The 26221-nt window shown below is 38.3% G+C and overlaps 1 protein-coding gene across 10 annotated transcripts in view; it reads right to left on the bottom strand.

Annotated features, from left to right (window-relative positions):
* cadm2a (cell adhesion molecule 2a) overlaps window positions 1-26221 on the bottom strand; it is a 434133-nt gene that overhangs the window by 38569 nt on the left and 369343 nt on the right. For all 10 annotated transcript variants that reach the window (XM_084400980.1, XM_084400982.1, XM_084400983.1 and 7 more), the window contains 2 exons: window positions 6801-6953; window positions 2708-2845 (listed from right to left, as the gene is read on the bottom strand). In XM_084400980.1, coding sequence (XP_084257106.1) covers window positions 2708-2845; window positions 6801-6953 — 291 coding nt within the window. The remainder of the gene's footprint in view (window positions 1-2707; window positions 2846-6800; window positions 6954-26221) is intronic.

Below are 26221 nucleotides of genomic sequence, written 5' to 3'. Positions count from 1 at the left end.
GTAATGTGAAGAAATGAACTCCAACGCAGCAAAACATTAAAGATTTCCACATCTATCAAGGTTAAATGCATCTCTTCTTTTACATAAATCTGTTGTTTTGATGCTTTAAATAATCACTGTTAATTAAAGAATACATCCAACCTAGCCTAAACACCATGATTGTTAATGAATACGAAGATTGTATCATTAATCTGGGACTACAGCGAGCCTGAGTCACGCGTAAGGAGATCAGGTATCAGTTTCTTAAAGGAATCTCAAACAAAAGCAGCTTACGTTTCCGCCGTTCTCATCTGAAACATCACTGATCCCTTAATGAAATGAAGTAAGCTCTGCAAATCCTCCCTTGGCCACAAATTCTGTCTGTTTATCAAATGACCAGAGGGACTGACCGCAGATGTAATATCTGATAAGGAGCCAAATCAGGATCTCAGTTCGAAGTCAAAATTATAAAAACCCTTGACTAGGTACTGATAAGAGTCTAAACTGAGGCTTTAGGTACTTTTCTTATTTCTTTATTTTGGTCATAGATTAAAAGAGTGGTTCTCCGCTAAAATGAAAATGGTTTTGTTTTTCCAAAACCATATCACTTTTTTTTTTTTTCTTCTGTGGAACCCAAAAGGTGATTTAAAAGAATATTCTGAGCACTTTTTAAGTAATGAAATTCAATGACAAACAAAAAAACTATCCAAAACAACCACCACAAAGCATGTAAAAGTTCATAAAAGCATCACATATGTTGACCACACAACTTGTGTACCATATTCCAATGCTTCCCTTGGAACATTAATGAGAGTAGTAGCGAATCTTTTGAGTCAGATCATTCAGTGAATTAGTTGATTTGGTTCACAAAAATGGTCTGAATGATTTGTTCATTCTTTGACTCGATTTGGTTGCAAAAATTAACTCTGATTAGGGGAAAATTTTGACTTAGTGCACAAGTCGTATGGATTTTACATCCTTTTTAAAGCTTGAAAGCTCTGGTCTGCATTAGTAGTGTTATTGCACAGAAAAGTGCAAGCAATGCAATATTTTTTAGGTTAAGAAAACAAAACAGAATTAAAGCTGCAAGCAGCATTTATCGGGGTTCAAGCTATTAAGGCCTTCAAAAGTTATTAAGTTTTATTTAGCAAGCATTTAACCACTGACATAATAGATGGAAAACACCATTTACAGCCAATACAGGCAATGTACCATAGGAAATAAATGGTTTTAAAGCTGTTTAACAGTTATAGTGCCACCTATTGTCCGATCTCCATAAAATTTGGCATGCTTGTTATTAATGATGTTATGTTTTACGAATCCTTACAATTACAATAGGGTTTCAGCATTTCATGCTTGAACCCCTAATAAAAATGGAAGCCTTTTGCCATTTATAGCGCCACCTTTGGTCCGATCTGCATGAAACTCTGCATGCTTGTTCACCATGTTATGACACATATGCTCATCAATTTTGGTGAAGTTCTGAGTTTTCATTTGGGATTTATAGGCTTTTGAGTGTATTTTGCCACACCCCTTTTCTAAATGACAAAAGTTCAACTTTTTTTTGATAATTATTGATCTAGAGAGTCCAGAGAATTGTCCTAGACTGGTCTGGTTCCGATCGGGCGAAAAACCAGGGACTAGTTCGCAAAAGTAGGTTTTGGACAAAATTCGACATAGCGGAACATTGTTCCTGCCTAAATCGAATTTGGAGATAGCCATTTGGACCACAGTGGTGTAAGGCACTTGAGTCTAGGTCAAACGGCCTAAGAGTTATGAGCGATTTTGTACTTTTGGTTGCTGTAGCGCCACCTATGGGCCAATCGGGGTCATACTCTGATAGGTTGTCCCCAAATTGAGGCCTACCATCTGGCCAGGTTTCACGTCTCTAGGCCTTACGGTTTGGCCTGCACGATGCGTTTTACGAATCCTTACAATTACAATAGGGTTTCAGCCCTAATTAAAAGTTATTCACACCGAAATCGCTTTGGGAAAACACGAGAAAAAGTTGAAAAAGTAATTTTAAGAATACCATTTTTTGAACGCCATGTCAAGTGTGAGATGCTTCAAAATACATAGGACACGAGTGCAATGGTTAAACACATCCGTCTATTGCAAATTTGCATTGAAAAACAATGGAAAAGCAACGCAAAAAAGTGTCAAGTGTAAACAGCCCATTAGGGTAGTATTATTAACATTCATTCAATGTATGATTAAAAATTATTGCAGTTTAATACAAAATACAGCAATTTACAGATAAACAAGCTAATCCCTGCAAAACAAAGTGATTCCAAAGACACTAAAACTGTTGAGCCATGTTTCATCCTTCAGGGTTCACGTCTTCCTCACTGTAAAGGCCTCTCCCCAAGGTTCCGTCCACCAGAGACACAATAATCAGTCAGCGTGGGAAACGTCGCCTCCATGCTAATTAGAACCGCTGTATTTTTAGAAGTGCAGCAAACACACAAGTCACAACAAAGGCACTCAATGCCATCTGCATCGTACGCATGCTTTCATCCTCTCTCTTCCCGTCTGACTGAGATGGGACATTGTTTATAAGGTGATGGATTTGTGGAGAAGATGCTACACGAGTCGTTAGCTACATATTTCACTGAGCCTAAGCGTTCTTCCATACTGAGCTTGAAATATATGCACTCAAATGTAGTAAATATTCATTGTGATTTGTCTTATAGTGTGTTAATGTGAGTTTGATCATAATATTCCTTACCTTTGATCTCCTTCTCATTTCTGAACCATCGGACATCAGCCGCAGGTTTGCTGCCAGAGGTCACACAGGTCAGAGTGATGTGATCGCCCTCCTTTGCAGGCTTGGTGAGTCCATTAATCTCTGGTTTCTTAGGCACACCTAAACATGGAGGGAATAAAGTGACAGAGAGAGAGAAAAAGAAGAGAGATAGCTCAGCACTTTAACAGAGTTCAAAATATTAACAGTAGGAAAGTGTGAATTTAATGGAAAAAAGATTAGAGATATTATTTATCGTCTTCTATGAACTACTCCAATCCTTTTATTTTGCCTGTTTTTTTTTCTTTTTTCTCGTTCACCGAGGTTAATTTAAAATTAGACCCTTTTTGTCAGTGGTTATTTGATCATATTATTGCAGAGTTTAACTTTTCCCTCGCCACTGATGACATTTTCTGTCATTTATGAGACAACCTTTTCCCACCATAGAACTTATTCACAGCAGCGCCATCTTTGAATTTGAACTGAAATGAAAGCCTGTGAGGGATAGAAATACATCTATTCAGTGTGTTGTACTGTTATTTAATGTGCTTTTAGATTATTCTGCTGATGAAATATCTTTCAGAGAGATTTCAGTAGGCAAAAAACTACAGGCAACATGAGCGGTGGAAAATTACAAGTGATCTAGGAGCTTTACACAGCTTTTTACAGCAGATTCCAGTGAAAATAAGTTAAGTCTATCCCTCACAGCCTCGCTTTCATTCATTTCATTTTAGCCTTGATGGCGCTGCTCTGAATAAGGTCTATACGGCAGGGGGCGCTATTTATGTATTTTAAAATGTAAATTATTCAAAGCTGAATTTTCAGCATCATTACTCCAGTCTTCAGTGTCACATCATCCTTCAGAAAGTCTAATATGCTGATTTGGTGCTCAAGAAACATTTCTTATTATTATCAATGTTGTAAGCAGTTGTTATGCTTAATATTTTTGTGGAAACCATGCTACATTCTTTTTAGGATTCTTTGATCAATAGAAAGTCCAATAGAACAGCATTTATTTAAAATATAATGTTTTTGCAGCAAAGTAAAAGTCTTTACTTTCACTGTTTAAACAAGTGAATGCACCTTTGGTGAATAAAAGTAATAATTTATGTAAAAAACAACAACTTTTGAATGGTAGTGTATCAATATGAAGTATACTGTCTGTCATTGGCATGCAATCAGCAGCAATTCATTTTGCAATCGAGACGTCAATCTGTTAGTAGACGTAAGGCTATTCACACAGTATGTGTTGTTGTATTCCCTCTCCAGTATTATTTGATTGATTTAATTATGTACACATGAAAGCCCTACTTATACAAAAGTTTCATGCGACATGTTTCAAAGCAATAGTTATAACATATCCTAACACCATCACCTGAAAGAGAAGAGTGAACCTCAAACGCTTGTTTCCACGTACAAAAGCAATCAGCATTTCAATCTTACGAAATTTCAAACACACAGGAAATTCTGTGGCCCACAAATACATTACTGTGTCAGGAGCTTCCTCTCTGAGGTTGTGGGCAGAGACAAAGAAAAATCAATAGGGAACATTAGTCAGGAAAATTAGATATTGGTTTCGCCTTGATTGAAGATGAGATCAGACGTTTGGCATTCAGTTCACAGGCCTTATTGCTCCCCTGAGTAAGAGGCCTTAATCACATTCCTGAGAAATAAATCAAAGCAAAAACAACCACAATGTACTATGCATTAAAAAGCAACAGAGTAAATACATCAGTCATTCTAAAGCAGCGTGACCTGTAACCTCCGTTGAGCGCCATGTTGTTTTTTAATATTGTCCCAAGATGACAAGAAACCTGAAGATGCCAAGCTGTCGTTTCTGACTGATTCATTTCTTGATATTTAATACACAAATGTTTTAGACAAAACCACTTAGGGTCAAATTCACTTTTTCCACTTTGCTGTTTCATATTTCAGTGTTTGTGCACATTTTCAATTGATTGTGGAAGCTGTAATTCATCAAATGATGGATTAATCAACGTTTAGTCTATACAGTAAAGTACGTTGGGCTGCGCTATTTTCTATAACAGAGTGCTCCAGGGATGATGTCTTTTTTTTAGGCCAAAACCCAGAAACAAGTTAGCATTTTAGAACTTCCAGTTCCATTGTCCCGAAGTCAATAGGTTTTTTGAATGGGCTATTGCCTCTTGAGGCTTTTACTATTAAAAAATAGTTTAAAGCTTCTACTTACTTACAAGTGCCTAAATGGGACTACAGTGGCAGCCTGGGAAATTAAACACCATCACACGGTAACGGTAATCTACTCACTAGTCCGCTATTCTAACTCAAACTTTCAGGATTTTTTTTTTTATATAAATAATAATCCAAAAGAAAAATCCAATTGGGCTTTTGTCGATAGAACCAGGGTGATGCTAACTTGACGGATTGGCCGTTCATGGATGTTCATTCTGGATAGGAACTTGTGTTGTACTTGTGAAAATCACAACCCACAATATCCATTATAAATGTGACAAACATAATATCTATAACAACAATGTTATCAAATATAACAACCATGTAACAAAATGCTTAAATAATAATTAAGCATTGTGTATATTATTGCATATTTTGCCTAGATATTAATTACACACGGAAATTAATTGCATATTCACAATGAGCAAAACATTATTGTAAGGCAGACTTGTTGACAGAGTGTACAACTGTAATGATTTTAATGTTGTACGCCAACTAATTAAAATGAGACTAGCTAATTGGGCTCCTAATTAATGCAGAAATATGGCATTAAGCACTGTTTGTGGACTGTCACAGCTGACATTAACTCTGGTTTGTTTGGGACTTGATTCAAAGTCTGGTTGACTTTTGATTGACACAAGTAGTAAAAGTTGATAGAGGAAACTAATTAAACTTCTTTCTGTGTCATTTCTCAACACTGTTCTGTGATCATCTGTGTCTTTGTTGAAGGCGACCGGGTGAATCCATTTAATTAAATCCTGATCCAGGCCAAAGTTAGATTTGAAACGCCTCCCACTGAGGTAAAATTCTAATTATCTATCTACAGTACTTTCTGGAAACTACAAATTTTGCAATTTTCTTTCGACTTGTTAATAAGAGTAGCTCCTTTAAAAGAATCTCAGTGTAATCCGTTTTAGACTGGTTGCAGACATTTAGTAACGATACAGCAATATTTCTGTCCTCCAAAAAAGGCATCCATGCACATACATACTCCTCAAAAATTTGGGGAGTTTTCAGCATCCAGTCTTCAGTGTAAGAAAAAGATCCACATTTAGAACTTTAATAATCACATGCGTTCACGAGAGAGTTGAGTTCCGGAGGAAGGGTGACCTCTGACCCAACGTATGACGCAAGACGTAGGACGAAGGCGCAGCGCAAGCTTGGGTGAGAAAAGATGCGTTTCCCAAAAACCACGTAACTCTCTTGTGAACGCGCGCATGGCCTTTGCTAGAAGCCAGTGATTATAGTTTGTAAAGTTTCAAATATGGATATTTTTCTTACAAAAAACCATCGCTTCACTTCAGAAAGCATTTATTAACCCACTGAAGTTACAGTATATGGATTACTTTTATGATTGATGGATGTGCTTTTTGGAGCTTCTAAAACCAAGGCGCTATTAAATGCCATTACAAAGCTGGGTGTAAGTTATTTTGTTATCTGTGTGTTAAGTTTCGTCTTCATGGACTTTTAGTTTGCATTCATCTGTTTTTCTTTGTTAAATTTTCCCTTTGTTAAGTGTCGTCGTTGATCACCTCGTATGCCTGTGTTTTAAGTTCAATTTGCCCGGTCTCGTCTGCGTTATGCTGAGGCTACCCTATGTTTGAATGACCTGTGTGTTGAATGAAAGACTTTTGGAATCTTCATCTTCGTGCGATTACATAGAGCACATGTGACACTGGGAAGAGCCAGGATATTATTTAATGTAACTCTGATTGTGTTTGGCTGAAAGAAGAAAGTCATTATACACCTAGGATGGCTTGAGTAAAGTGATTTTTGGGTGAACTATTCCTTTAAGGCTAAATGACTCAACACTCCAACTGGCTGCATTAGGATGTAATCCCACACGGTATGTAAAATGATGTCTTACCCAGGACGGTGAGGAAAGCCTTGGCTGTTTTGACAGGCATGGTGAAGAGGGAGCAGGTGTACAGCCCTTCGTCTCCCAGCGTGACCTCGCTGATGCTGATCGTCAACTCCTGCGCCGTGGCTCGGACCAGCTCAATCCGGTTATCTCTCAGCGCTGTGGGAACAAACAATCAAGAGAGCAACATTTAATTATGACACCTTCATTAGCATTTGCCACACACTAAAGAGCGGTGGATTCTCTGTGACATTCCCTCTATTCCTGAAAATCGAAATGCATGAATACTGACCAAAATGGAAACATTTTTAATTGAACCAAAAACAAAAAAAGAATTAAGTCATTCTATGATTATGCTCACATATTGTGCTGAGTATGAAGATCAATTCCATTGCTACAGGGAAAAAATATTTCATGATGGCTTTCAGTCAGAGGGCAAATTGAATATGGATCAGTGAAGATTCAAATCCAACATCACTTCAGTCAATAGTGTTCAGAATGAGCATTGATCGATTTGAAACATACATGCATGAGCTCTCTAATCCCCATTTACAAACTCTGTATTTGTACATTTGCAGGTTCTTTACCCAGTCGAGTATGAATAAAAGTAAAGCTCAAACTTCTTATGAGTGTGACCTCGGTGCGAAAGAGGCCTAAGGATACGGTTTCAGTTATTACACCTTTTAGAGTCCGTCATCACACAGACCTAATGAAAAGGTCAACGTGCTAATGCAAAAGTCAAAGGCTAACGTCAGAGACTGTAATTCCCGAAGCATCTTCAACATGCTTTGTTTAATGATAATGACTACCGCAGGAAAAAGTCTGGTAGATCATAAGATATTTGCCATGTGGCGGCACAGTTTAATCAACGGAGACAAGGTCACTAGCTCTAACCTTCTGTTTTCCATAAAACTCCCTCAGACATTTTGAGCCTCATTGACGCTCTGTAACAACCTGCCAGAATATTCGTGGATGAGCTTTATGGATCTTTTTCCCCAGGAGAATAGAAAGAACACATTCTTATGGTCAATCAGAAGTGTGACCTTTCAAAGCTCTCTTAATAAAAAAAGTTGGTCAATGCCTTAGTCGTTAGCCTTGGTTTACCACCTGAAAACTTGAATTGAATACAGCAGTGCTAGTGAAGATTCTTTAAAACGGCAGATTCCCAAGCTAAAAATCGACTAAAAAAGTAGTTTAACTACAGTCAAGGTTCTCTATTTAAAATAATACACGCTACTAATGAAACTTATGTACTGTACATTGAAGGTATTAAGATTTAAGGGGCAATATCTTTTAAATTATTTAAATTACTTTAATTTACTTTATTTTTTCATACATATAAAGGGTGCGTATATATATATTTCAATATTTTTAATCATTTTGATATAAAATCTTTTTCAATAATTTTTCAATAAAGAAAATGAACTGATTCACTAAAATGAATTAGACTTGCCCAAATCCATTATAGGAGAGTGCATTTTATTAATCAGCGAGTTTATGCCGTTTTAAATCTGTGTGTAGTACAGTGTGACCAAAACATATTTTTTTTTTTTTTGGTTTCTTCATGTTACTCAATGGAAAAGATATTATCTCAACAGTAGTCTCACTACTTTTAGTTACAGAAATTGACACAAATTCAGTCATGATTGTCTAAATAGAAGCTTCACGAATTTCATTATGCGATCACAGCAGGTTAAAGCTCTCAGCCATACACACCAATTACAACATTAAAAGAACTTTAAAAGAAGTGTAAAGTGGAAGCATGCAGGCACACTCCGGGTATCCAAACAAGCATCCCACAAACCCACCTCCACACCTCAGCAAGGCCTCTCGTAGCTTTAATGAAACAGCCTAACGGATGTTGTGTGTCAGCGTGTGTTTTCAGACGCGTCTCCCCAGAGGTCTGAGTGCAGCTCCCTCTGGACAGCAGCATCTCTGAGGTAATTGAACATAATGAGGTTCATTACATGAAGAGAGGCTTGCCAACGCAGCAATGAAAAAAAAACTTGCGGTACACGCTGTTTTTAATGCCTTCCTGTCGTCTTCCCTAAATTAAGGTCATTGTAAATAATGTGACCAACCATGGCAGTGGTGTGTGGTGGATTATGTTAAAAGAAAAAAAGTTCAAAAGTTCAAGTTAATTTTGACTCGGACTTGAAATGGGCTGGGTAATTTTTTTGGGATTTTCAGATTAATTACAATCTTAACTCAATATCAGTTATTAAACTCCCAAGATTGACCTTTTAACTGCACAGCTATTTTCAGAACAAATGACTCTAATAACCTTTTTTTTTTCTTTTTAGTAAATCAAAAACATACAACATGAACAGTGTAGCAGTGTTCATTTTCTTTCACTGACGAAAATGAGACGATAACTAAATAAAAACCAAACACACACAAAATGTTTTGGCGAGTATTCACGTAAACAGTCGTTATATCTTAAGTGAACGTAAACAGTTATCGGATATGTATCCGGATCCATGCATTCGGCCTTCAACTGACAGCAGTCTAATAACCCACTGCTGTTCGTCATTAATGTTAATCAAACAACAAAAGGAAAAGAGAAAATCACTCAATGTTCTTGACTGAATGACTTTAACAGCTTTAATAAGGATTAATCTATATTTAATTTATGCAAATAAATATGCCTGCTTAAAATAAGAATGATGTATGCAAGTTGTTATTAAGAATGCATTCATCTTTAATTAAATCTGTGTCTGTTTTGCATGTTCAAACCTTAATATCATTCATATTAACAGGTTCATATGTTTTCTCCATGAGTGTATAATACGTTTTCATTACAATTTAACTAAACCCATTTGATCTAGTTTTAGTCAACTAAATATCACTAAATGTACAGTAGATTTAGTAGAATAAAGATTGTCATAAGTCATATTGTCATATCATAAGATTGTAGTTATGATATTTAGTTGACTAAAACTAGACTAAAACAATTCCGATGACTAAAATATGACAAACTAAATGGCATTTTAGTCAAAAGAGTATGACTAAAACTAAATCAAAATCATCAGTCAAAATGAACACTGCAGTGTAGTCCATCTCTACACATCCATTTCCATTTCTCAAATCCATTTTTAATATTTTTCAAAGAAGTCTTTTATGCTCAACAACAAGGCTGCATTTATGTGAGCAAACATGCAGCAAAACAGTAAAAAAAGACCATTAAACTATTAAATCGTTAAACCATTAAGCTATTACCGTAAACATTACTGTTTTCTATCTTAACATATTCTTAAATGTGATTTATTCCTAGTCCTAATTCCATTTTATGAATAAATGACTCTTATGAACAGGTTCTTTTAATCTGAAGTTTAAAACCATCTGTTACTGGTTTGAATCTATCTGAAACACTTCATTTACAGCATTATCAGAAATGAATCAGAATCCAATCGAGCAAAACTTTTATTTAATGAGGTCGCTGCTGGACAGTTACTTGAGAATTTTTTTTTGTTTACAATCTCATATTTCACTATACTTGTTTAGTTATATTTTTGTACAGTCAAATTTTCTCATTCACGTTTTTCTTTCTTTTTTTTAGGAGGCACAGCTCAAAAAACACCCCTGGAATAAACCCAAGAACAGACTTTCAAAGACACCAAAGACGCACACCCCAACACTCTTCAGAATTCAAACTGTAGCGTTTCTGATATTTGGCTCCACATGAGTTGAGGCGTAAATGCTCTCTCTACTGAATCTAATGCATCACAAGTATTCAGTGGAACGAAGGCTTTGCTGGGCATACACATAAATATTGAACAGACTCTGAATTGTACACATGGTCAGATGACCATTGTTCACTCCACAAATATCTGGAAGCTTATGCTGCTTATTCTTGGGCTCTAAGCCCGATCCCACAGCCTGAATCCGACTGCTGAACAGAACTAAGAACTTTAGGAAAATGCCAGTTACTTCTGTCAGTTCTGGAAATGCCAAACAAACATTCTTTTCCGACTGTAAGCATCTCAAACTAAAGCTCTGAGACAGGAATTTTCAATCTTCAAGATGTCACGGACCCCAAAATATAATCATCCTTGTGTGTGGGACCCCCATCCTAAAATTTAAAAGGCAGCGATATATTTTCATGCATAAAGACCCAATATATACCGTGAAAAAACAACCTTTTTCTGTCTGCTTTTTGCTGTTGGAGAATATATTGAATTCCCTGTATATTGAAAATTTCATTTCGAACAGATCATTCCTTGAGATCTACACTGATCAGCTAACATGGAAAGATGATCCTGCACACTACAGAAATTAGAAGTAAACTTCACCATCAAACTTCCCTCAAAACGAGGCAGAATGTCAAGTGATCACATGCAGCCAAGCTCAGCAAATCAATACACGAAAACAAGCTTGAATCTATAATGATGCTTATTTATCAAAATATAGGCATGCGTTGGCACAGACCCAGAATGACAGCATTCGACATGATGAGTGTACGCTACGCTCACAAGTGATGCCATATTGTCACACCGACCGAGGTGAACGGATAGACAGGCATCTGCGATCTCTCAAGGGAGACATCCGTTTCATTTATTGACACTGTTGATCTTGTAATATTCATGAAGCAGTTCAGATCTTTCAAAAAGCCTCTTATACGCACATGATCAAACCAACATACAAAAGGTTTGACCAAAGATCTGGAAAAAATGAGAGAAAACACAGATGCCCTTTGATTAAGACACAGATCTTCCCAAACCGGCAGGGAAACGGTGTCAGCTTGCTCTCCGGTGGATTTCACACTTTGATGAAGTTTCCTGTCGAGTCTCTAAAGTGCTAATTTTGTTGCACCAAAGCCATTAATTAATGACGCGTCTCCTCAATTTGCTGGGGAAGGTCATTAGAGCCGGAGTAAAATAAGACAAGTTGAAGAATGTCTCTTATAATTGATAATAAACTCTCGTAGCATAACGAAGACGCCAAACAAGCCAGTTTTTCATCTACAAAACCTCTCATCAAAGACTGCACAGTTCAAACAGACAGGATTACGGAAGAGAAAGCCGACTGAAGTGAAGAAAAGGTCCTTCGTTCCTCCCTAGAGCTGATGGGAAGCTAAGAAACGCACTTTACAAACAAACAGATAATCTATGCTTGATTTTCATTTCATTGGGGCTAGCAACTTAAAAAACGACTGTTTATTGGTGTGAAAGTGTCATACCTTTTCATCTTGGAAAAAATGAAACGAGGCGCTGATAACCATATTATATTCGAGCTCGGAAGCACATGGCAGAAATGTGGGGGAATTTAGTCTGGGTGCGATAATGACAGAGGAAATGATCAGAGTCTATGTGAAGTCTGACAAGCCGTTATCATAAAGTTACACCCATTCTTTCCCCTCATTAACAAATGATGTTCGTTAGAAAAATAGTGCCATCCATTCAGCAGTGATTGAACAACCATCTAATTATCATGTTTAATTATACTATAAATCAGAGCATGATTGATAAATAAGTACCACCCTCAGAATCGCTAATGAGCTCTTTCATTACATCTCACTGTATCAAGCCTCTTTCAGAGGAAATCCATCGTGAACCGTGCGAGATTTAACTACAGCGCTGACACGGTCAGAAGGATATGGGAAGTCAAATAGAGGAGGAAGCCTCTTGAACGTTTTATCTCATATTTTCTGCATGGGCTGTCAAACTGATACAAAAGCTCTTCAACTCTGACCGCAAGAATCTACTTGTAGCTTAGAACTGTCAGATACCTGTCCTGTCTTTTTTTGTAAATGGTTTTAACAAGAAATGATCTGTTATGGCCAATATACATACCATATTATGCAATGAATCCCTTCTTTTATACTAGAAAACTTTTTAGATCTCGCAGAAAACTTTTTCAGATATGAACTTTCGTATTTTTCAAACACTTCTTAATTATTAATGCAATTATTTTGCGGTGCTACTTTAAATACACTCAGCCATTATGCTGTATACAGTGATATATATATATAGCTGCTGCTCTGTACTTTTATTATTAGTATTATAAATGTGACCAGAAGAAGCATAAGTACCCCCCCTTCATTGTTTCCATGTCTCCCAGTGTCCCTTCTCACAATAAATTCACTACACTAACCTTCCCGGCTCTCCCTGGTCAGCCCAGCTTCTAAATCTCATCTGACGGGACTCTTCCCAAGGCCGTCACATCTCAGTAACTCTAACTGACATCTCAGCAGCCCCTCCACAGGGAAAAGCACCAGGCTTCAGAGCCACTCTGTTTTTATGAGGCTGCCAGTCCAAACAACAGAATACAAGTATTGCGCCTTCTTGCTCTCATTCTCTCTATTCTCTCTTGTGGTCTGCCATTCTGCCAACCCATCTTTTTCTTTTTTCTTGTCTGGATGACAGACTATATACACAATGTTAGTGGTCAACATTATGTGGTTTGCTTAAAACAGAAGAGGATACATTGATTTATCTTCATAATGACTTTCGCAAAAGAATATTGACAATGAACCTACAGTACCAGTCAAAAGTTTGGACCACCTAGTCATTTTTCTCTCTCTCATCAAACCAAAAGTGTCTTACAGTAAAACGTATTTTCAAAGGTGAGTACCTAACATTGATGGACTTTTTTATTATTATTACATTTTTTGTTTTGTACAAAAAATATGCATTTACACTTATAGGGCCCTATTTTAACGATCTGAAATGCAAGTATCAAGCGCGAAACGCAAGTAACTTTGTGGGCGGGTCTTGGGCGCTGTTGCTATTATACCGGCGGGATAAATGACTTTTGCGCCCGAAGCTAATCTTAAATGGGTTGGTCTGAAGTAGCTTCATTATTCATAGGTGTGGTTTGGGCGTAACGTGAAATAAACCAATCAGAGCGACATCTCACATTCCCTTTAAGAGCAGGCGCTTGTTCCATGGCGGATTGCTATTATAATGGCGGATTTGCCAGGCGCGCGCCAGCAGCGGTTCACAGCCGAGGAGACAGATGTTCTCGTCAGGGCCGTAAAACACAGAGAAGTGACATTGTATGGGGATGCGAGAAACCCACCCAAATTAGCTTCGGTTAAACAGGCGTATAAAAATTTGGGTAAATGTGTAAGCTAGATTTATGCCTATTTTTTCACACATTTCCCTCGTGTGTTAATATTTTTCCTTGTAATAATGAATGGTTTTCTAAACCTGCAAAATAGCACCAGGGAACGTTTGCGCCGGAATACGCCCTCCTCTTTGCGCTGAACCGTCCCCGGGAGCGCAAATGCATTTCCTAGTTTACCGGCATGCGACCGCTGTGCGCGGGTGCAAAATAGGAATGATACATGCGTCGGTGTACAAAGTCAATTGCGCTGGGTGCAAGATAGGGCCCATAGACACAATCTTTTGATAAGAAACAAGGTATCAGAATTCAAATTCTGTCAGGAAATTTAAACAATAAATGCCATTTTAAATGCTCTTTAATGTGGTGCAATATTGTTATAGCAACATATCTGTTCAAGCAGCAGTGCGGAGGCGCACATGAACTGATCATCTCTCCTGCTTTACACTGCAGAAAGATATCAATAAAACAGCTTGAGAACAATGACACCGTAGTGCTTTACCCCAGGAAAGTCCATAAACTCGTTACTTCGCTAGAGAAATTAAAATTGCACCTACTTGAATTCAAGTTCTTTACTTGTTTTCAACTCATTTTTAGTTGAAAGTTTAAATGTGTATGCTAATGGCATGTCCTGATGAATTCTGCAATAAAACTTAAGTTGTGATATGTTTTGGGTTTAACAGGTAAATTTGCAAATAATTGTATCTTTCGTTTCTTTTAGCTTATAGTCAAAAATTCTAATTTTGACACCCCTGTTTACAGTTTTCATGTACTTATTCCAACCAAGTTTTTAGATCCAGGGTCTCTGAAAGCTATTTAGAAAAAAGCTTAAAAATAGCAATATAAACCATTTAAATGAAATGATATGATATTTTTATTTATTTTAATGAAATTGTATTTAATTAATTCCTGATTCAATTATACAACCTATATAAGTCATTACTAGTTTTTTAATATTTCTAACTATTTCTGAACATTTTAGCATTTTCTTCTGTAAAGGTTCAAAACCCTACTTCAGAATGCTATAATATATTAATGAGAAACATAATTTCAGTCCAGTACATCCAAACAGAGTTGCCAACAAGTTTTTCCCAGCATCACAGGCAGCATCATAAACGTTCATGCCCGTTAGCAGGCTGCAACAAAACACAGACGGTTAATATTCTGTTCCAAAGTGCGACCTTGCTCTCTGAATCCGTGCCAACACATCTCTTTGAAAATGACCAGCTAATAGTTTATATTAAATCAATTTCCCACGGGGCAATAGAGATTGCGGCTATTATTGTTGCGGTAAATTATGTTAGCATTGCTGAACTAGCACTTAGCATGGCTTAATGGTGATTTGTATTCTGTATGCATTAAGTGACGAGTTTGCAGATTGCTCCGGAGCAACATGATGCTGCGAACATCTCCCCAGCCGAATACGCCTGCCAAACAACCGAGAGGTAATGTTGTTACACGCACTATCCATCAAAGTGCACATGCTCTATATGCACAGACGCATGACCTCAAACACACGCGCCCGAGACGGCAGATCCAGTGGCCAGGGAAGACAGCAGGTGTTGTGGCTGATACCTTGCAAGGTTGAGTCAGGCTGGCAGGGGAATTTACTGCACCATTGGCTGTAGTGATGGGGTGTCACAGTGGGATTTGGGTGTCATTCAAAGAGCAGGCTTTGTTAGAGCCTTTCAGGATCGCCTTGAGAAGACAAGCACCACGCTACGCTCCACACTGGCCTTAGGCCATAAAATCTGACAGTACATTGGCCCATTACGATGTGAAGATATTCCTCCTGTGTCTCAGAGGCTGTTTTGAGCCCGTCGTTTCCCCAGACGCGAAGGATTGGGTGCAGAAGGGACAGAAATATGACATGCTCCTCAAGTTGTGAGACTTCAGAGAGTTTGCTTTTTTAAAATCACATTTCATATATGAGAGGAGCCCAAAGTGATACTCAGTTTTTCAGACCGTTGCACTTTTCTGTCTGAGTAAGGTTTAAATAACATGTTTGATGTTTAGTTGCAGTGCACTGAGGCTGTTGAAGTGTGCTAGCGCTGTGATCCCGAATTAACTGTGCTCGTCTTTCCCCGCTGGGCATGCTTAGTTAACCACAGACAGGCTAGCTGGAACTCCGCTTGCCTGTAATGCATCCTGAACATGAGGACGAGGTGAAAAGTTGAACTCTCATTAATAGACTTGAGCTCAGCAAAGATCATATGGATTACGTGGTACATAATGTAAGCGTCGTTTGTCGTCAGATCAGCACTCGTTTTCCTAACCTGACAGTTAAATGGTGGATTAAAGCGTACACGGGGATAACATTAAGATGCCGCTGTATTAGCAGTGTTAATCGTGTGAATGCAATTAGCCTACAGATGAAAATGTTTTTTGACAAAATGTTTTTTGATTTTGAAAAAATATTAAAAATGCACTAAAAATATTTTGAAACTGTTAATTGCTCACTCAAACAGACCCTGTAAATAGTATATGATAGTAATTAGCTATATACAAAACACAAAAACAAATATTTTGCTTTTTTTGGGGGGGTTCCACATTAGGAATAAAGTTTTTTACAACATGAGGACAAGTAACTGACAGAATTTAGATTTTTTGGGGTGAAATATCCCTTCAACATTAGCTCTGTTTCCATCCAAAGTGGCCAATTTAACTGCGCAAAACTGGAATATCGCATTAAAACATTTGCAAATAAAGCACGGTTCCATCCAATGTGTTCAAGAGAATAAAACTGTCACTTCCTAGGAAATTGACACTAAATATTTGTAATAAAAATGGAAGTTGCTGCAACCGGAGAAGCCACTGTGGCTCTTTTTTCGTACCTTGCGTCTCAGAGCGCACAGACTAAAGGTCATTTTGCCCAATCATTCTGATGACAGACAGAGAAATGGTCAGGGCATTTCACAATGACTAAAGCAACATTTGAGATGCTGTGCAATGAAATTGGTCTGCTGGTTAGTCCAGTTATCCAATCACACCCTCTGCTGAGAAACATCACATGCATTTTTTTTGTTGCACATGTAGGGATTTATTCTGTAAACGTGTTTGCATTGTAGTTTATGCGCATGTCTTTTTTTTTTAATGAAAAACATATTATTTTTATGAACATTTCTAGAATTTATGCGAATCTTGCCGTTCCCAACAAGCGTTTTTTATGCGATAAATAAATTTTGCATAAAAATAGGTGGACGAAAATGGTGAACATATGGAGAAGGTACATCAATGAGTCATAAAAAAGTTTTATTTGGTATTTAAAGACTGATATAATTGTCAGATTGCTCTTTTGCAACCAGACTGAAGACAAACATCATTTTCTTTGCAAAAACATTCTGAATTTGGAAAAATAAAATGAATTCATGTAAACACTACACAATCCCAGTTCTTAAAACCATTTAATCCCATGAGCAGACTCACTTAGAACACAAGCTGCTTTATTTATTCTGTAAAGACCCCATAAAATGGAGGCTGGGGAAAAACCTGAATTCAGGTCGGAGGGAAGTTATCCCTACAACTTTTCTCCAAGTCTAAAAATGCGCAAAATAAACCGCCAGGACTAGATTTGCCTTGGGGAGTGAGAGAGAGATTTCCCAGCAGTATGCAGTGTGTACGTGGAGCCAACACTGAGAGCTAATGAGGCCCTGTCGGTAAGCGTGTCTATTGCAGGGTCACACAACACTGTCAGGAAGTCGAGGAGAAAGAAAAAGAAGCTCTTACTGCCATCACATTATGCTAATCCATATACTTACTACCCAAACCTGTGAGACATTTGAAACTCTATAGGGCCAAGTTAGCAAACTCGCAGTTCCATATTGTCCGTTTAGCTGACGGTTACAAAAAGAGAAAAGAGTTTTTCTCCTTGTCTTTCGTCCTTCATACATTGATATGAGGTGAGGGTCGCCATAAAACGGCCATTTAATTTTTTCATTTATCTTTCTTTTGCACCCCTTTTGCGACTGTTTTACAGCCCTGGCTGAGGCGAGGGCTTATTTCGCATGCTGAGAGATTTATAACAAAACTAATGCTGGCAAAGTCGAGGCTAAGACAGAGACTACGTCTTTTTAAAACCACCATAAAGAAAGTGTGGGGAAATATACGATAGTTCTATCATACACATGACAGCCAACGTGTCCGGTTTCCAAGTTTTCAAACTTTTGGAAGGGACACTCTCCAACTCTATTCAGGCAGAGCAAATTTTAAATGCATCAAAGGCCTGACTAATAGATTTCTGAGCAGGATTCAGAGCGCAGAGAGCTGCAGCACAGGGAGATTGATACAGTTGAATTATATATTAGCTTTCTGAAGAGTTTCATATTCAGAGGACTGCTTTGTGATTGCATTTGAGCAGTAGCTTGACCACGCATCTCACTGGTCATCCGTAACTCAAATTCCGATGGTCTGGGTGTGAGAAATATACCATGAAATATTTCAATAAATCTGCCATGACTCACCGAGGGGAGATGCTCACGGAGGTGAGAGACAGCCAGGCTATCTCCAAATGCATCTATGAATAAAACCTCCTCACCTGAGATTGAAGGAACGTAGAACCGCAATGCAGAGAGACTTTTATCGGAAACAAGGTATAAAAAAAAACCTCAGTGAAGTCGAGCTTATTGTGATGCTTCTCATAACAGTCAAATGCACAAGACTAGACAGAAAAGAGATTGGGTGATTTCGTGGAAAGTTCAGTTCAGGCAAATCTTTTTTGTCAAGACAGGCTCGAGTAGTCTGACAGCTTGTCGTCTGATTGCTTCTGCCTGGGTGCTGTTTAGACTTCTGGGATTGTAGGAGTAAGAATATTCCATCGATCCTTCCTGGTGCTGCTGGTCTTCTTTTAAAATCTTTATTTATCAGCACACAACTGGACACCAGGTATTCCACAATGATACTCCACCTACTACAGTTCAAAGAGTCAATGCTGCCAGGTTTACCTCTTACTAAGGCTTTTTAGGAAGAGGACGAACTGTTGTGCCTTTTTCACAAAGCAGTCGGTGTTCAAGGCCCATGAAAGGTTGTCAGTGAAATGGACACCTACCTTGAAGCTATATGTTGCTCCCTCCTCCAGACCACTGATGCGCAGGAGACGGTGAAAGGCTTATCATAAGTCTATCTGAAGTCAACAATGATCTCTTTTGTTTTGCTGACAAGTAAAGAAAGAAGATGGCAGCCGACATTTCAAGTTTTTGCTTTATAAAACTGCAAGGAGCTTCTTCTAATTGTTTTAAATAATAATGCTGATAATGGTGATATCAAGATGGTAACAGGGTTAACGTTTTAAGATTGGCATCATACTCATTGTTAAAAATTGTATTTATTTATTTTACAGATATGCTACATTTAAAAAGTTTGGAGTCAGTAAAATATTTTCATCAAAAAGCCTACAGTAGAAACATTAATATTGTGAAATATTATTACAATTTGAAATAAACATTTTCTATTTTAATATATTTTAAAATACAATACATTCCTATCATATATATTACTCCAGTTTTCAGTGTCACATTATGATCTTTCAGAATCATTCTAATATGCTGATTTGGCGGTCAAGAAACTTTTCTTAATATTATTAATATTGAAAAGAGCTGAGCTCCTAAATAATTGTTTGGAAACCAGGATTCTTTGATGAATAGTAAGATCAAAAGAACCACACTTATTTGTAACATTGTAAATGTCTTTACTGTCACTTTTGATCAAATGAATGCATCCGTGGTGAATAAAATAATACTTTCTTATTCTTACCCTTCCCAATTTTTTTTTTACCCCAAACCTTTGAACAGCAGTGTACTGTTTGTATATAAAGGCCAATTCACACTACACCAAGACACGACAACCAACACAGACAATCATCAGATTACAGTACGTCCCTTCTCAGACATTCCAAGACCTGACAAACAAGTGCTGACCAACGTCAATAGATACCGGCGTCTGTCGTTGCAATGTGAATTGTCCTTAAAAGACACAAATGACATGTGTTTTGAAGAATGCCCCATTAAATGCTAGTCTCAGTCTACACGGGAAGTCTAGGACGCAGCTGCAGAGTGAGGTGCTTAGACTAAGTGAAGATCATTTGTTAACTAGGGTCTGGGGTATGATTGTGAGTGAAGTCAATGAGCAGCATTATGATATACGAGTCTTGATGCCCATGTTGTGGAGTGCCATGTGGATGGCAGACACAATGGCATCATCTGTGGAGCAATTGTAATTTGGGAATACTGGTCCTCTTCAAATAGCCTAATTAACTAATGTAGTTGAAGGTAATATTTTGTGTTATGAGACATGAAACTGAAATTAAGAGATGCTAGTATAGAAATCTCCGCTATGGCCTGTCCCAAGCCCGGATGCGAAAGGAGGAGGGTTAGGCGAGGGGCTAGCAACCCCTCCCCGTAAAAAACACAGCCGCTACAGAAACGTCAACAAGAAAATCAAAAGACATCAAAGCCCTGGGGATAGATCCCCCGCCAGAGAACCTATGACCTATGATAGTAAAAGCCTCCTGGAAGCTATCAGGCTGACGACCATCTTGTCGACCAGGACCACAACTACCATCGGAACATGGAACGTCCGAACCATGTTCGAAGCGGGAAAGACGGCACAAGTAGCAGCCGAGATGAGGAGCTGCAACCTAACGATGTTGGGAATCAGTGAGTCCAGATGGAATGGTGCAGGCCAAAAGAGACTCGGCACCGGAGAGCTAGTGCTGTTCTCAGGACATGACGACGACGCTGCGCCTCACACCCATGGAGTACCCATCTTCAACGCACAGATTGGCAGCGACAACAGAGGATATGAGGAGATCATGGGACAGCAGGGTATTGGTGTAATGACCGACAATGGAGAGAGGTTTGCCGACTTTTGCGCAACAAGTAACCTTGTCATCGGAGGGAGCTTCTTCCAACACAAAAGGATACACAAAGCTACATGGGTGTCACCAGATTTGTCAACAGAGATCCAGACAGACCATGTGTGTATTGGGAGGATGTTCAGACGGTCACTTCAAGAAGTGAGAGTGAGACGAGCAGCAGACGTCGCCTCCGACCATCATCTCTTGGTTGCCCGATTGAGACTGAAGCTGAAGAGACACTGTACAGCCGAGACCTGCCGACCACAATTCAACACCTCACCCTTGAAGGACACAACGAAGCTACAAGAGTTCAAGATCACATTCACAAACAAATTTGAAGTCTTGAAGGAACTGATTGAGGATGAGAGCCTAGAAGAGAAGTGGCAAGAGGTGAAGACAACAGTTGTATCAACGTGTCAGGAAGTTCTGGGCCCAAAGAAACACAATCACAAGGAGTGGCTTTCAACAGAGACTCTGAAGAAAATAGAGGAAAGAAAAAGGAAGAAATCAATAGCCATCAACAGCCATACAAGAGCAGGAGAAGTAAGGGCACAGAAGGAATATACAGAAGCTAACAGAAGCATAAAGCAGAGCATAAAAGCAGACAAGAAGAACTATGTGGAGTCCTTGGCTGAGGAAGCAGAAATAGCAGCCTATAAGGGGAACATGAGGGACCTGTACAGCACCATCAAGAAGCTATCCGGCAAGTTCAATAAGCCTGAGAGACCAGCGAAGAGCAAAGATGGGCAGACCATAACCGAGGAGGAAGGACAGAAGAGAAGATGGGTAGAGTAGTTGTTAAACAGACCAGCGCCACAAGACCCACCTGATATCCAGCCAGCGGACAGGCGCTCACCTGGAACCCTCAAGGCAAGAGAAAAAGAGGCCGCCCCCGAAACACCTGGCGACGACACTTGGAGGCAGAATTCAAGAAAATGGGACTGTCATGGGGACAACTGGAGAAACTGGCCCTGGATCAGAACTGTTGGAGAGCTCTTGTTGACGGCCTATGTCCCAAACGGGACTAGAGGCGAATGATGAGTATAGAAATCACACCAACTTCGCTCAGCTTCACCCAAGTAAACAAGTCGCACTGAACTGTTAAATCACTGTAATAAAATGAAGTTTCAGCGTAACGATGTTTGACTGGAGCTGTGAGTGTAGTGCAACAGCTACTGACTGCTGAAATCAGTGCAGACTAGAGATCAAGCCTTTAAACTGGTGCTTGATGGTTAATTAGAAAGTTGTTAACACATGGATGTATAGCTAAGAGTTCTGGGACCCCTGCACTGGGCCCTTGAGTCTGACCTGAGTTTCAATATTTCTCATTTTTATCCTAAAGACTTGTAGCAAAGTTTCCCCTCTGTTTAGACATATGGCACTGGATGCATAGGTAATGGTAAAGTTTTTATACTGGTAAAAGGTTCTTTAGATAATAAAATAGTTCACTGAAAGGTTCTTTGAGAAGCTCAAGAGGGTTCATCTGGCATCACAGCAGAAAAAAAAGTCTCTCTACAAATTGAAAATTATTTTTTATTACATATTTTGACTTAAATGTAATTAATTATACTGGATTGTACATCCCTGAATTAAAAATGACAACAATAATTTTGTATTGTAATATTTATTGTATATGAAATCCACATTCTTAAAAAAAAAAAAAATCGTACAAAAGGTTATAAAGAACCCTTTGTGCATTGAAGGTTCTTCATGGAACCACGGATTGCAGTTAAAAAACAAAAAAAAGTTATTTTCAAGATATGCTTGTAGTCTGTTTTAGACATCTACACAGAGGTAAATCTTTTCTATAAGCCATTAGGATAAAAATTCACACTTGAAATATAAAGAGCGTCTATATTCTGTGACCACAGCAGTGGAGAGTGTCTATCACTGCAAAACAGCCAGTTTCGGAAAACATTTTCATCTGCTCATGCATGTAGAAACTGAGAAATTACATGCCACTCAGAGAGGCTACACTTACAGCAACCGAGCAATTGTTTCTCAATAAACAACGCTGTGCGCATACAGAGGAAAGAGAGAGAGAGAGAAAATGTTGCTCTCTCTGAGTCACTCAGAATTCATGAATGCCAAACCTGCCTGTGAAGAGCTAGCGGGCATTTGTGTAAACAAATCACATTGATAGCACATATCTCTCATACACACACAATACGTATTAAACATGTACTATAATGGCTAATACCTCATTCAATTCCAATACATTATTCATTCAAAAGTTGAACCCGTGAAAAATTATTCATAAGGATGTTGAACCTTTCAGACAGAAAGCTGCTATATAAATGCATGGGCATAACATGAATAGAACAAGCTCTTGAACATACACATCTGGTCATTTAAATCCTCCAGGAGTGCACTTAAGGGGGAAGATTTCAAGCACAAAATGCATTTCTCTATAATCTGCAGATTTAAAGGAATATTCTGGGATTAATGCAAGCACTTATGACATAATGTTGACTTGTCCCTTGCTTTCTTTAAAAAAGCAAAAGTCAAAGTTGCAATGAGACACTTGCTATGGAAGTGAATGAGGCCAATGTTTTATGGATTTAAGAGCAGAAACATGCAGCTTATAATTTTGCAAAAGCTCTTACATTAATTATTTTTTGTTAAAACGCATGCATGTAAACTTTAAGATGTAAAGTTGTTCTCGTCATTTTTACCATTTTAAAGTCTAAAACTTTACACAGAAAAAGTTAGTAAGTGATTTCTCGTGCTAAAATCATGTTAACGCATTGTTTATGTCTTCAAATAATGACTATTTTAACATTTATTAATTGGCCCCATTCAATTCCCTTGTAAGTGCCTCACTGTAAGCCAGATATTTTTGAAGAAGAAAAGAAAGGATGTGTACATTATTATTGTGGTAATCAACATTATTCCACAAGTGCTGTTGATTAAGCTTAACCTGTATTGAACCCAACACATTCCTTTAAATATTTATAAATGTGAGTAAAGAGTTGCTATTTCTGTCAGTAAAGTTTTGTTAGAGAAAGTGACAGTTATTAAGTGCTGGAAAAATCGAGTTTCATAACCTTACTAACGAATGCAAGGTATGCTGCAGAACAAAAGGCGTAGGATGCGAGGAAAGAAACAACAAAACCAAAACAAACAAAAAAGAAGCCAACAAGCGCACCCACACACACAAAAAAATCTACAAAAACAGGTTGCTCATGAGAATGTGGCAACTGTGCATATGTAATTATTTGGATAATTCATATTTCATGCACTTAAGTCTTTGATAGAAAAACCTACATGCATAGAACTGTCTTTGCATCATCCTAAAACAACTTCTCAGACACAGTTGCCATGGTCACAGAAAGACATCACAGTCCTGAGCAAAGGGCCTTATGGGTAATTAGTCAGAGAGACAGGAGGCTCTGGGGGATTCGGGACTTACGGATCTGCTACCCCTGACCTGAAAGAGTAAGGAAAAGGTAAACAGTGCTCTTCTCTTTCATTCTTTCAGTTTTTCTCTCTCTTTCACCTCTCCCATGCAGCTTTGAAGGTCAGTCAGGCTTGGATGGGGGACAAAGACTGAGAAATGTGAACATGACCATTTTTCTGACCCAGAAAAAGTCACTATAATTAAATTCAGCTTTATTCAAAAGGTCACAGTTGAATATAAAACCAAAATTAAAAGATCCATAGAACCTTTCCTAAGTCCAAGTTTTTATGGTGTTCTGTGTGCTTTTTGCATGGAAAATAGCGACCAGCATATTCTTCAAACTGTCTCTTTTTGTATTTTACACTACCGTTCAGAAGTTTGGCCTCAGTACGGGTTTTTTTTGTAATGAATACGTTTATTCAACTAGGAGGCAAAAGTGACAGTAAAGACATTTAAACAATTTCTATTTCAAATAAATTCTGTTTATTTAATAGCCTAAATATCACATTAAGCAGCACAACTATTATCTGTAACGATGTATCGCTGTGGCTGTAATGAAGTGCTTCCTGCAAGTCAAGTCAAGTCAAGTTAAGTATATTTGTATAGCGCTTTTCACAATACAGATTGTATCAAAGCAGCTTCACAGTATTAAATTAAAATAATACAACAAGGTTTGTTTCTAGTGGAATTTATTGATTGATAAAATTAAATATCCCCAAAATATCCCCAACTGAGCAAGCCAAAGGCAACAGTGGCAAGGAAACGAAAAACTCCATCAAGTGACCTAATGGTGACCTAAAACTCCATCAGGTGACCTAATGGAGAGAAAAAAAAACCTTGGGAGAACCCAGGCTCAGTCGGGGGCCAGTTCTCCTCTGGCGTTTATGAACTAGAGACAGGATTTAACTGTAAGATTAAAATATTATATGAATGCCTGGCTGAAGAGATGCGACTTTAATCTAGTTTTAAACTGGGAGAGCGAGTCTGAGCAACGAACAGTATCAGGAAGGCTATTCCAGAGTTTTGGAGTTAAATGTGAAAATGCTCTCCCTCCTTTGGTGGTTCTGGATATCCTAGGTATGACCAAAAGCCTCGAATTTAGTGATGTTAAAGAGCGCGATGGATTATAGGGCGATAGAAGATCCGTTAAATAGACTGGAGCTAGGCCGTTCAGGGCTTTATAAGTCAGTAGCAATACCTTGTAATTAATACGGAACTTTATAGGTAACCAATGTAGTGATGTTAAAATCGGTGTTATATGATCATATTTTCTTGATCTAGTAAGAACTCTAGCGGCTGCATTTTGGACTAACTGTAGCTTGTTTATTGAGGATGCAGGACAACCGGCTAATAAAGCATTACAGTAATCTAGTCTCGAGGTCATGAATGCATGAACTAACTTTTCTGCATCAGAAACTGATAGCATATTACGTAGCTTAGCAATGTTTCTAAGGTGGAAAAAGGCTGTTTTTGTAACATATGAAATATGATTTTCAAAAGACAGGTTGCAATCTAGTATAACACCCAAGTCTTTTCAAGTGTGTGTGTGTTAGAATGACCGTGTCTTCCATCATCTCGCTTTCTGATTGGATATTGTTTTGTTTCACGTGATAATCTCCAGAACGTGCGTGCATTTGTCCTCGGAGGTTCCCCCCACACATCAGGATTTCTGATCGTAAATATTAAACATGTTGAATATTTACGATTCGCGATCGGGGCGGCTCCGACGTTCTTCCGAGCAGGTTCGGACACTCTTAACACACCTCACACCAAGGGAAAATCTGATAAGATAATCTGTTGAACCATCAAGATAATCGGGACATAGCTAGGATTGTCGGAAGGGGGGAAAATCAGCCCAAAATCAGCCCGATTATCTTTTGGTGTGTACCCAGGATAAGGAAACGCAGGGCTTAAATACCAGATGAACGTATCAAGATAGAAACAGAACATGTGTGTGGAAGTAGAGACTATGGAAACAAATTAGAAACTCAGGTAAATGGGAGCAGAGTGAAAACGAAACTAAAACAGAACATACGTATTGCATTATCAAGATTGATAATAATAAGAAATGTTTCTTGAGCATGAAATCAGCATATTAGAAGGATTTCAGAA

Source organism: Rutilus rutilus, assembly GCF_951802725.1.
Source record: "Rutilus rutilus genome assembly, chromosome: 25".
NCBI lineage: Eukaryota > Metazoa > Chordata > Actinopteri > Cypriniformes > Leuciscidae > Rutilus > Rutilus rutilus.
This window is presented reverse-complemented; position numbering and strand designations above follow the sequence as displayed.